Source organism: Schistocerca americana, chromosome 1 (genome assembly GCF_021461395.2).
Source record: "Schistocerca americana isolate TAMUIC-IGC-003095 chromosome 1, iqSchAmer2.1, whole genome shotgun sequence".
NCBI classification, from domain to species: domain Eukaryota; kingdom Metazoa; phylum Arthropoda; class Insecta; order Orthoptera; family Acrididae; genus Schistocerca; species Schistocerca americana.
The window spans coordinates 1,214,096,479-1,214,109,959 of record NC_060119.1 but is presented as its reverse complement, the minus strand read 5'-3'; the positions used below and the strand labels follow the sequence as shown (position 1 = coordinate 1,214,109,959).

Genomic DNA, 13,481 nt, shown 5'->3' with positions numbered 1-13,481 from the left:
TCCAGCAATTTGGAAACAATTCGTGAAGACGTGCTGTAGTACTTGGTGCACTGTGGGCTGCACAGCCAGCATGTTAGTACCGCAAGTTCCTCGTAGTGTGCAGAGAATGTCATTTAGCATCTGTGGAAGATGGTCAGCTAGGAGGGTGCAATACTTGTGCACATTCTGTGTTTCGTCTATGAAACATGGGCCTATGAGATGATAGATCACTATCTCACAACGCACATTTGCAGCCTGTGGACAGTGACATTCCACCTGATGAAGCCAATGGGGATTGCCAACAGACCAGTAATGCATGTTTTGTTGCTTTACCTGTTTGTAATTGGTAAATGTGGCTTCTTCACTTAAGTGCCAAGATGGTTGACTGTCTTTCTATGTACACTCTACAAGAATCTACATCTACATCTACATCTATACTCCGCGAGCCACCTTACGGTGTGTGGCGGAGGGTACTTATTGTACCACTATCTGATCCCCCCTTCCCTGTTCCATTCACGAATTGTGCGTGGAAAGAACGACTGCTTGTAAGTCTCCGTATTTGCTCTAATTTCTCGGATCTTTTCGTTGTGATCATTACGCGAGATATATGTGGGCGGTAGTAATATGTTGCCCATCTCTTCCCGGAATGTGCTCTCTCGTAATTTCGATAATAAACCTCTCCGTATTGCGTAACGCCTTTCTTGAAGTGTCCGCCACTGGAGCTTATTCAGCATCTCCGTAACGCTCTCGCGCTGACTAAATGTCCCCATGACGAATCGCGCTGCTTTTCGCTGGATCATGTCTATCTCTTCTATTAATCCAACCTGGTAAGGGTCCCATACTACATTCTTCCTTCACTCTCTGCATACTATGAGCAGTCAGCTCACAACCTACTGCTTGGACTGTCACACACTAAGTGACTAGCAAGTTGCGTTGCACTCGAGGAACATGCAAGCACATTGTAAGCAAACAGAACAACAACAACATACCTAGAAAGAAAGCAGGCTGAGGGGCACAAACAAGTATCAGTGTGAAAACATTTCAAAATACGATATCTCATCAATGACTCTTACTAGAATCCTGCAACAAACGCCACTGACATTCTAATTTACCCTACTTTCAGTTTGTTAATGTCAATAGGCATTGTTCCACTTAAAGTGCATGTTTTCACAAAAAATAAAAATTTATAAGTATTATTACAATCTGTTTATTGGCTAATATAACGAGCCCTCGACTACCGACCCATCCTCTGAAAACAGCACATCAACAGCACTTTCCATTTTGGCAATATTTTTGGTGCAAGTTTTAGGTGGTTCACACGGTGTAGTAGCCAGCATCATTTTTTTCATGTTCCTATATTATAAGTTAAATATTCATGAATGCTACAAAAGTTCAGGAAAATTGTATTGGGGAGGGGGAGTGAGTTTGTTATTTAGTTAATAGCTTGTCATGTGTTTGCTAGAATGAGTGCATTTTCTTTATATGTTGTAAACCTATTGTGTAGCAACAGAGCCACTGAGGACCAGTAGTAGATTATTCTATAAAATATATCACATTGGTGATAAGGCACTTGAAAGTAACCTAGAGGTACATGCAGATATGACGACTATCGGTAAGAAGAAAGTTCTGAATCTTGTCATACCATATGGTGTCGTGGTCTCTTTATCATTTACAGCATCTACAGTAACCTAGAACTGGAAAATCTGGATAAGTTGGCACTCTGCGACCTGACAGAGCAAACAGGTTAAAAAGTGTGCATTTATCTACTATTTTCAGAATAGATGCATCTCAATATTGTGCAAAGTAGTGACATGATAAAAAGTGGAAATTATTTTATGATCATTTCTGATATGCAAGATGATTAGTTGCTGATGAGAATTTAAGCATGTAACAAAACTGAGCCTTCATACAAGGGAGCTAATGCTTTGGTCGCTGTTTTGCCAGCATCAGCTATAATCCCTTCTTCACATTTAGTGCTGGAACACAGCTGTAGTAATTGTGAGTTAATTGGCATAGATTGCTTAACAGCAAATAAGTGTAGGAATCAGCTGTGGACAATGCACAAGAACTGCCCAGCTTGCATGAGAAAATACTCTGCATCCATTATGTGCACCAGCTCTCTGTTGGCTGACAACCACCTCTCTAAGCATTGGAGGATTGTGTTCAGTCCAGAACATCCAACTTAAAGAACCACAGTCCATTCATGTATTTGTGGGAGAATATACAGCATCAAAAAACACAATTTTAGTTAATAGGAGTTGAAGTCGATGATGTTACTGCAGTTGGGATTCATTTTTTATCCTCACTGTTTTGTGTGTGACATGTGAATACTAGGGAAATGTTGTTTACCTGCATAATTGCATGGTTTTACTTGTTGTTGTTGTTGTGGTCATCAGTCCTGAGACTGGTTTGATGCAGCTCTCCATGCTACTCTATCCTGTGCAAGCTTTTTCATCTCCCAGTACCTACTGCAACCTACATCCTTCTGAATCTGCTTAGTGTATTCATCTCTTGGTCTCCCTCTACGATTTTTACCCTCCACGCTGCCCTCCAATACTAAATTGGTGATCCCTTGATGCCTCAGAACATGTCCTACCAACCGATCCCTTCTTCTGGTCAAGTTGTGCCACAAACTTCTCTTCTCCCCAATCCTATTCAATACTTCCTCATTAGTTACGTGATCTACCCATCTAATCTTCAGCATTCTTCTGTAGCACCACATTTCGAAAGCTTCTATTCTCTTCTTGTCCAAACTATTTATCGTCCATGTTTCACTTCCATAGATGGCTACACTCCATACGAATACTTTCAGAAATGACTTCCTGACACTTAAATCAATACTGGATGTTAACAAACTTCTCTTCTTCAGAAACGCTTTCCTTGCCATTGCCAGCCTACATTTTATATCCTCTCTACTTCGACCATCATCAGTTATTTTGCTCCCCAAATAGCAAAACTCCTTTACTACTTTAAGTGCCTCATTTCCTAATCTAATTCCCTCAGCATCACCCGACTTAATTAGACTACATTCCATTATCCTTGTTTTGCTTTTGTTGATGTTCATCTTATATCCTCCTTTCAAGACACTGTCCATTCCATTCAACTGCTCTTCCAAGTCCTTTGCTGTCTCTGACAGAATTACAATGTCATCGGTGAACCTCAAAGTTTTTATTTCTTCTCCATGAATTTTAATACCTACTCCGAATTTTTCTTTTGTTTCCTTTACTGCTTGCTCAATATACAGATTGAACAACATCGGGGAGAGGCTACAACCCTGTCTTACTCCCTTCCCAACCACTGCTTCCCTTTCATGTCCCTCGACTCTTATAACTGCCATCTGGTTTCTGTACAAATTGTAAATAGCCTTTCGCTCCCTGTATTTTACCCCTGCCACCTTTAGAATTTGAAAGAGAGTATTCCAGTCAACATTGTCAAAAGCTTTCTCTAAGTCTACAAATGCTAGAAACGTAGGTTTGCCTTTCCTTAATCTTTCTTCGAAGATTAGTTGTAAGGTCAGTATTGCCTCACGTGTTCCAACATTTCTACCGAATCCAAACTGATCTTCCCCGAGGTTGGCCTCTACTAGTTTTTCCATTCGTCTGTAAAGAATTCGTGTTAGTATTTTGCAGCTGTGACTTATTAAGCTGGTAGTTCGGTAATTTTCACATCTGTCAACACCTGCTTTCTTTGGGATTGGAATTATTATATTCTTCTTGAAGTCTGAGGGTATTTCGCCTGTTTCATACATCTTGCTCACCAGATGGTAGAGTTTTGTCATGACTGGCTCTCCCACGGCCGTCAGTAGTTCCAATGGAATATTGTCTACTCCGGGGGCCTTGTTTCGACTCAGGTCTTTCAGTGCTCTGTCAAACTCTTCACGCAGTATCGTATCTCCCATTTCATCTTCATCTACATCCTCTTCCATTTCCATAATATTGTCCTCAAGTACATCGCCCTTGTATAGATCCTCTATATACTCCTTCCACCTTTCTGCTTTCCCTTCTTTGCTTAGAACTGGGTTTCCATCTGAGCTCTTGATATTCATACAAGTCGTTCTCTTATCTCCAAAGGTTTCTTTAATTTTCCTGTAGGCGGTATCTATCTTACCCCTAGTGAGATAGGCCGCTACATCCTTACATTTGTCCTCTAGCCATCCCTGCTTAGCCATTTTGCACTTCCTGTCGATCTCATTTTTGAGACGTTTGTATTCCTTTTTGCCTGTTTCACTTACTGCATTTTTATATTTCCTCCTTTCATCAATTAAATTCAATATTTCTTCTGTTACCCAAGGATTTCTACTAGCCCTCGTCTTTTTACCTACTTGATCCTCTGCTGCCTTCGCTACTTCATCCCTCAAAGCTACCCATTCTTCTTCTACTGTATTTATTTCCCCCATTCCTGTCAATTGCTCCCTTATGCTCTCCCTGAATCTCTGTACAACCTCTGGTTCTTTTAGTTTATCCAGGTCCCATCTCCTTAAATTCCCACCTTTTTGCAGCTTCTTCAGTTTTAATCTACAGGTCATAACCAATAGATTGTGGTCAGAGTCCACATCTGCCCCTGGAAATGTCTTACAATTTAAAACCTGGTTCCTAAATCTCTGTCTTACCATTATATAATCTATCTGATACCTTTTAGTATCTCCAGGGTTCTTCCATGTATACAACCTTCTTTCATGATTCTTAAACCAAGTGTTAGTTATGATTATGTTGTGCTCTGTGCAAAATTCTACCAGGCGGCTTCCTCTTTCATTTCTGTCCCCCAATCCATATTCACCTACTATGTTTCCTTCTCTCCCTTTTCCTACACTCGAATTCCAGTCACCCATGACTATTAAATTTTCGTCTCCCTTCACAATCTGAATAATTTCTTTTATTTCATCATACATTTCTTCAATTTCTTTGTCATCTGCAGAGCTAGTTGGCATATAAACTTGTACTACTGTAGTAGGTGTGGGCTTCGTATCTATCTTGGCCACAATAATGCGTTCACTATGCTGTTTGTAGTAGCTTACCCGTATTCCTATTTTCCTATTCATTATTAAACCTACTCCTGCATTACCCCTATTTGATTTTGTGTTTATAACCCTGTAGTCACCTGACCAGAAGTCTTGTTCCTCCTGCCACCGAACTTCACTAATTCCCACTATATCTAACTTCAACCTATCCATTTCCCTTTTTAAATTTTCTAACCTACCTGCCCGATTAAGGGATCTGACATTCCACGCTCCGATCCGTAGAATGCCGGTTTTCTTTCTCCTGATAACGACATCCTCTTGAGTAGCCCCCGCCCGGAGATCCGAATGGGGGACTATTTTACCTCCGGAATATTTTACCCAAGAGGACGCCATCATCATGTAATCATACAGTAAAGCTGCATGCCCTCGGGAAAAATTACGGCTGTAGTTTCCCCTTCCTTTCAGCCGTTCGCAGTACCAGCACAGCAAGGCCATTTTGGTTATTGTTACAAGGCCAGATCAGTCAATCATCCAGACTGTTGCCCTTGCAACTACTGAAAAGGCTGCTGCCCCTCTTCAGGAACCACACGTTTGTCTGGCCTCTCAACAGATACCCCTCCGTTGTGGTTGCACCTACGGTACGGCTATCTGTATCGCTGAGGCACGCAAGCCTCCCCACCAACGGCAAGGTCCATGGTTCATGGGGGGATGGTTTTACTTATCTGGGGCTAAGTAGCATCATGAGCTGTGGAAACAAATTACAGCCCAATGACCAGATTGTTTTTGGGAGTTATGAAGTTTCTCATTCAGATCCAGTTGTGTGCATTCCTTCACATTCATTTGGTCACAGTTTGGGGTTTGTATCAACCTGCTGATTTGAAGGTCAGCAGTGTTTTACTAGACTTGGTCTTTTGGAGATGGCATACCCTTGTCTTCTCCTACTTCAGCTGTAATGGCATCCACAGTGCAGCATGGAATTCAAACAGCTGTGCAGCCTGGCATTTTTCATACATACTTGTTCCATAGATCATGAATACGACATTTCGTAATGATGTGGAACGTGTTGCTTTAACGTAAGTTTTCTTTACACAAATTAATTAATTAATTTTTCAGTTACTACTTCATATCTAAGAATTCATCTATTGAGTAGAAGGATTTATCATTCAAAAATTCTTTTAATTTGCTTTTAAATGTTGGTTGGCTATCTGTCAGACTTTTAATACTATTTGGCAAATGACAAAAGATTTTTGTGGCAGCATAATTCACCCTTTTCTGTGTCAAAGTGAGATTTAATCCAGAACAGTGAATATCATCCTTTCCTCTAGTATTGAAGCTATGCATTTCGCTGTTATTTGTGAATTGGGATGGGTTATTAATGACACATTTCATACATGAATATCCCGAGTTCCTTAAATAAATGTCTGCAAGGTGATCTTGTGTGGGCTTCAGCTATTATTCTGATTACACACTTTTGTGCGATGAATACTTTCTCTCTTAATGACGAATTGCCCCAAAATATGATGCCATATGAAAGCAGTGAATGAAAATAGTCATAGTAAGCTAATTTACTGATATGTTTATCACCAAAATTTGCAGTAACCCTAATAGCATAAGTAGCTGAACCTAACAGTTTCAGCAGATCATTGACGTGTTTCTTCCAATTCAATTTCTCATCAATGCACACACCCCGACATTTTAAGTATTCTACCTTAGCAACAGACTTCCATTCATAGCCTACATCTGTCAATGGTGTTACGCCATTTACTATACAGAATTGTATAAACTGTGTTTTCTCAAAATTTATTGAGAGTCTATTTGCAGAGAACCACTTAATAATTTTCTGAAAGACATTATTTGCAATTTCCTCAGCTGATTCTTGCTTCTTGGGTGTGATTACTATACTTGTATCATCAGAAAAAAGAACTAACGTTGCATCTTCATGAATGTAGAGTCGCAGGTCGTTAATATATATTAAGAACAATAAGAGACCCATGACCGAACCCTGTGGGACACCGTTCTTGATACCACCCCAGTTAGAGGACTCTGCTGGTTTTTGTAGACCATCTATACTGTTAAATTCAACCTTCTGCATTCTTCCAGTTAAGTATGAATTAAACCATTTGTGCACTGTCCCACTCATATCACAATACTTAAGCTTATCTAGAAGAATTTCATGATTCTCACAAAATATCCCAGTGGGTGATGTTTGGTTATTCATTGCATTTAATATTTGACCAGTGAAAACATATATAGCATTTTCTGTTGAAAAGCCTTTCTGAAAACCAAACTGACATTTTCTTAGTACTTCATTTTTCAAATATGTGATGCTACTCTTGAATACATTACTTTTTCAAGAATTTTGGATAAAGCTGTCAGAAGTGGGATTGGGCGGTAGTTGTTAGCATTAGATCTATACCCTTTTTTTATGCAATGGTTTAACAATAGCGTATTTCAGTCTATCTGGAAAAATTCCCTGTTTCAGTGAGCTACTACGTATGTGGCTGAGAATCCTACTTATTTGTTGGGAACAAGCTTTTAGTACTCTGTTGGAAATGCCATCAATTCCATGTGAGCTTTTACTTTTGAGTGAAATTATTATTTTCCTAATTTCAGTAGGACAGGGGGTTGAATTTCAATTTTATCAAATTGCATAGGTACTGCCTCTTCCATATACTGCCTTGCATTTTCTAATGAGTAGCTGGAACCTATTTTCTCTACAACACTTAAAAAATGATTATTAAAATTGTTTTCTACTTCTGACTTCTTGTTAACAAACTTTTCATTGTATTTAGACACACAAACATACACACAAAATTCAAGCTTTCGCAACCCACGGTTGCTTCATCAGGAAAGAGGGAAGGAAAGGGAAAGACGAAAGGATGTGGGTTTTAAGGGAGAGGGTAAGGAGTCATTCCAATCCCGGGAGCGGAAAGACTTACCTTAGGGGGAAAAAAGGACAGGTATACACTCGCACACACACACATATCGATCCGCACATACACAGACACAAGCAGACATTTGTAAAGGCAAAGAGTTTGGGCAGAGATGTCAGTCGAGGCGGAAGTACAGAGGCAAAGATGTTGTTGAAAGACAGGTGAGGTATGAGCGGCGGCAAATTGAAATTAGCGGAGATTGAGGCCTGGCGGATAACGAGAAGAGAGGATATACTGAAGGACAAGTTCCCATCTCCAGAGTTCTGACAGGTTGGTGTTAGTGGGAAGTATCCAGATAACCTGGATGGTGTAACACTGTGCCAAGATGTGCTGGCCGTGCACCAAGGCATGTTTAGCCACAGGGTGATCCTCATTACCAACAAACACTGTCTGCCTGTGTCCATTCATGCGAATCGACAGTTTGTTGCTGGTCATTCCCACATAGAAAGCTTCACAGTGTAGGCAGGTCAGTTGGTAAATCACGTGGGTGCTTTCACACGTGGCTCTGCCTTTGATCGTGTACACCTTCCGGGTTACAGGACTGGAGTAGGTGGTGGTGGGAGGGTGCATGGGACAGAGGTTTTACACTGGGGCCGGTTACAAGGGTAGGAGCCAGAGGGTAGGGAAGGTGGTTTGGGGATTTCATAGGGATGAACTAAGAGGTTACGAAGGTTAGGTGGACGGCAGAAAGACACTCTTGGTGGAGTGGGGAGGATTTCATGAAGGATGGATCTTATTTCAGGGCAGGATTTGAGGAAGTCGTATCCCTGCTGGAGAGCCACATTCAGAGTCTGATCCAGTCCCAGAAAGTATCCTGTCACAAGTGAGGCACTTTTGGGGTTCTTCTGTGGGAGGTTCTGTCTTTGAGGAGATGAGGAAGTGGCTCTGGTTATTTGCTTCTGTACCAGGTCGGGAGGGTAGTTGCGGGATGTGAAAGCTGTTTTCAGGTTGTTGGTGTAATGGTTCAGGGATTCCGGACTGGAGCAGATTCGTTTGCCACGAAGACCTAGGCTGTAGGGAAGGGACCGTTTGATGTGGAATGGGTGGCAGCTGTCATAATGGAGGTACTGTTGCTTGTTGGTGTGTTTGGTGTGGACGGACGTGTGAAGCTGGCCATTGGACAGGTGGAGGTCAACGTCAAGGCACCTTCTAATACCATGTCACCCTCACAACATCCCCACAAGGACCCCATTAAGTTTTATTTACATTCCCTCCGCAAACATGCCTTCGCCCTAGCCAGATTACACTCCCATATTTTATTTTCTCAGGCTTGTCTGACATTTGGCATTACCCCCAAAGGCCTCACACTTAAAGTTCCCAACCCTTCTTTCCATCAGTCCCTATACCAGTTCCAAACTGAACAATCCATTGCCCTCACCCACCTAATCCTTCACCTACACATCAACTCAGCCAATGAACACACCCGTCAACTCATATCCTTAATAAAAGTCCTCAATCTTTCCTCTCCCACATCCACACCGGCTGTTCAGAGCATCCTCCTACAGGCCAACCGCAAATTAGAACCGCATGCCACCCTCCACCTCAAAAAACTGTCCAATCTCCTGGTTTCCCACCTCCGGATAGGCAACTCACTCACCCTTCACAACCTCTCCAGCAAACCTCAGCCTCCTCTCATTGCACACAGACCCAGTCTCTCCCATCTACTCAATCTCCCACTTCCAGCTCCACTCCCCCCAAAACCTCAAAATTCCAATCAACGCAATCTGGAACCACAACACCCTAATTCAGTAGTTAACCTTTCCTCCAAACCTCTCTCCCAATCCAAAATCTCTCTCTTATCCAGAGGCCTCACCTTCAGCCCCACTCCCAGATTCAACCAAACAGCCCTTGTCAAAGATTTACTGTCCTACACCCACACTCTCTGCTGGAAATATCACTTTGTCACGAAGAAAAATGATCCTAATCCTACTCCTAATGATCCAACGCCCCAAGACACTATCCAAATTGAACCCTGCCTGGAACAGTTCCGTCCTCCGTCACAGCGGGACCCACCTCCTCTTCCTCAAAATCACCCTCTCCAAACTTTCCAGGAATATCTGACTTACAGCCTTGCCTCTCAATCCTTCTTAAAAAACCTTAATCCTACTCACAACATCACCACTGGTGAAGCCCAGGCTATCCGTGATCTGAAGGCTGACCGATCCATCGTCATTCTTCTGGCGGACAAGGGTTTCACGACCATGGTACTTGATCGTCAGGAGTATGTGGTATGTGGCTGAGGGACTGCGTCAGCTTTCAGAAAACACTACATACAAAGTTTGCCAAGGTAATCCCATTCCTGATGTCCAGGCGGAGCTTCAAGGAATCCTCGGAACCTTAGGCCCCCTACAAAACCTTTCACCTGACTCCATCAACCTCCTGACCCCACCAACACCCCGCACCCCCTACCTTCTACCTTCTTCCTAAAATTCACAAACCCAATCATCCCGGCCGTCCCATTGTAGCTGGTTACCAAGCCCCCACAGAACGTATCTCTGCCTATGTAGATCAACACCTTCAACCCATTACATGCAGTCTCCCATCCTTCATCAAAGACACCAACCACTTTCTCGAACGCCTGGAATCCTTACCCAGTCTGTTACCCCGGGAAACCATCCTTGTAACCATTGATGCCACTTCCTTATACACAAATATTCCGCACGTCAAGGGCCTCGCTGCGATGGACCACTTCCTTTCACGCCGATCACCTGCCACCCTACCAAAAACCTCTTTCCTCATTACCTTAGCCGGCTTCATCCTGACCCACAACTTCTTCACTTTTGAAGGCCAGACATACCAACAATTAAAGGGAACAGCCATGGGTACCAGGATGGCCCCCTCGTACGCCAACTTATTCATGGTTCTCTTAGAGGAAGCCTTCTTGGTTACCCAGGCCTGCCAACCCAAAGTTTGGTACAGATTTATTGATGACATCTTCATGATCTGGACTCACAGTGAAGAAGAACTCCAGAATTTCCTCCCCAACCTCAACTCCATTGGTTCCATCAGATTCACCTGGTCCTACTCCAAATCCCATGCCACTTTCCTTGACGTTGACCTCCACCTGTCCAATGGCCAGCTTCACACGACCGTCCACATCAAACCCGTCAACAAGCAACAGTACCTCCATTATGACAGCTGCCACCCATTCCACATCAAACGGTCCCTTCCCTACAGCCTAGGTCTTCATGGCAAACGAATCTGCTCCTGTCTGGAATCCCTGAACCATTACACCAACAACCTGAAAACAGGTTTCGCATCCCGCAACTACCCTCCCGACCTGGTACAGAAACAAATAACCAGAGCCACTTCCTCATCTCCTCAAACCCAGAACCTCCCCAGAAGAACCCCAAAAGTGCCCCACTTGTGACAGGATACTTTCTGGGACTGGATCAGACTCTGAATGTGGCTCTCCAGCAGGGATACGACTTCCTCAAATCCTGCCCTGAAATGAGATCCATCCTTCATGAAATCCTCCCCACTCCACCAAGAGTGTCTTTCTGCCGTCCACCTAACCTTCGTAACCTCTTAGTTCATCCCTATGAAATCCCCAAACCACCTTCCCTACCCTCTGGCTCCTACCCTTGTAACCGGCCCCAGTGTAAAACCTGTCCCATGCACCCTCCCACCACCACCTACTCCAGTCCTGTAACCCGGAAGGTGTACACGATCAAAGGCAGAGCCACGTGTGAAAGCACCCACGTGATTTACCAACTGACCTGCCTACACTGTGAAGCTTTCTATGTCGGAGTGACCAGCAACAAACTGTCGATTCGCATGAATGGACACAGGCAGACAGTGTTTGTTGGTAATGAGGATCACCCTGTGGCTAAACACGCCTTGGTGCACGGCCAGCACATCTTGGCACAGTGTTACACCGTCCGGGTTATCTGGATATTTCCCACTAACACCAACCTGTCAGAACTCCGGAGATGGGAACTTGTCCATCAGTATATCCTCTCTTCTCGTTATCCGCCAGGCCTCAATCTCCGCTAATTTCAGTTTGCCGCCGCTCATACCTCACCTGTCTTTCAACAACATCTTTGCCTTTGTACTTCCGCCTCGACTGACATCTCTGCCCAAACTCTTTGCCTTTACAAATGTCTGCTTGTGTCTGTGTATGTGCGGATGGATGTGTGTGTGTGTGTGTGTGTGTGTGTGTGTGTGTGTGCGTGTGCGCATGAGTGTCAATAATTCCATAATAATAATTTTTCCCCCTAAGGTAAGTCTTTCCGCTCCCGGGATTGGAATGACTCCTTACCCTCTCCCTTAAAACCCACATCCTTTTGTCTTTCCCTCTCCTTCCCTCTTTCCTGATGAAGCAACCATTGGTTGCGAAAGCTTGAATTTTGTGTGTATGTTTGTGTTTGTTTGTGTGTCTATCGACCTGCCAGCACTTTCGTTTGGTAAGTCACATCATCTTTGTTTTTAGATATATTTTTCCCACGTGGAATGTTTCCCTCTATTATTTTCATTGTGTTTGATAGAAGTACAGTCTTCCTGTGCTCTCAGTTGCCTGGTTTCCCTTTTCACAATATTCCAAATTGTTTTAATTTTATTATCAGATGTGCTAATCTCAGACTTAATGCACACACTTCTGGACTCTTTAATAACTTTTTTTAATACAGTGCAGTAGTTTTTATAATGTTTCATTGTTTCGGGATCAATAATTTGAATATGTAACGTGACATGTCTTCTGCCAACAAACCCACATATTATAGTGGCGTTTTGGTTGTATTACACTGCATAATATTTGTCAGCGGCACTTCCATATGTGTGAAAAATATTTTTAGTCATTGTCTGAATGCACTTATCACTCTCATACACAAGTGTTACACAGAGCTTATTCTGTATGATGACAGAACAGAACAGAACCACATGGGTGGAGTGGGTAAGAGGTTGGTAGTGCTAATGTCTGATGCCATAAATATGGATATGCCAGTTTAATGGTTCTTGTGTGCAGTTAAAAGTTTGGAGTAGTGAACAGAGTTAATTTGTTAATCTGTTTACAGCCTTTGGGGTGTTGCTGCAGAATTATTGACAGTTGTGACTCAGTTTTGCATTTATGGTTGTGGCTTTTTTTTAATTGGTGACGGGATGTCCTTTTTTTTACAGTCTCCAAATGTTTGTAACAGAATAACTGGACATGTTTACTAAGGCTAAAACAAATTTTAAAGAACTTTTTTTTTTTCCAGAGCATGCATTGTCTCTTCTCCACAAGGTTTTTGAATTGGGAATGTCATCAAATGTGAACACAGTACCCCACATCAGCAAAACAATTGCATTACTTAATGTTCAGACTGGTTGTTAAGACTTGCATGCAGACAACTGCAGAAGAGACACAACTTTTCTTGTAAACTACTTGTGTAAAATAATTTCGGTAAGATATTGTACTATAAAAGGTGCAGTTCCTGCTGTACAAAAGTATAGTTTTTAATTTGTATTTGTTGGGAGGCAGTTTTAATTACTGTCTTTCTGAATAAGCAGTATTGGAACAATAGATGTTTACTATGTAATGCTAGAAGGTTTTTTTTAAACACTACAAGCACAGTTATTTCAAACTATTACAGTTACTGTTGTAAGATTCGCCAATAAATGACAAATTAATATTT

General features: G+C 42.4%; 1 protein-coding gene across 3 annotated transcripts in view; it reads left to right on the top strand.

The window, feature by feature from the left end:
- Nucleotides 1-13,481, top strand: part of LOC124619844 (integrator complex subunit 1) — a 307,722-nt gene extending 294,241 nt beyond the window's left edge. For all 3 annotated transcript variants that reach the window (XM_047146458.1, XM_047146464.1, XM_047146471.1), the window contains one exon: nucleotides 13,065-13,481. In XM_047146458.1, the coding sequence (XP_047002414.1) occupies nucleotides 13,065-13,180 (116 nt within the window). In that variant the 3' untranslated portion in view covers nucleotides 13,181-13,481. The remainder of the gene's footprint in view (nucleotides 1-13,064) is intronic.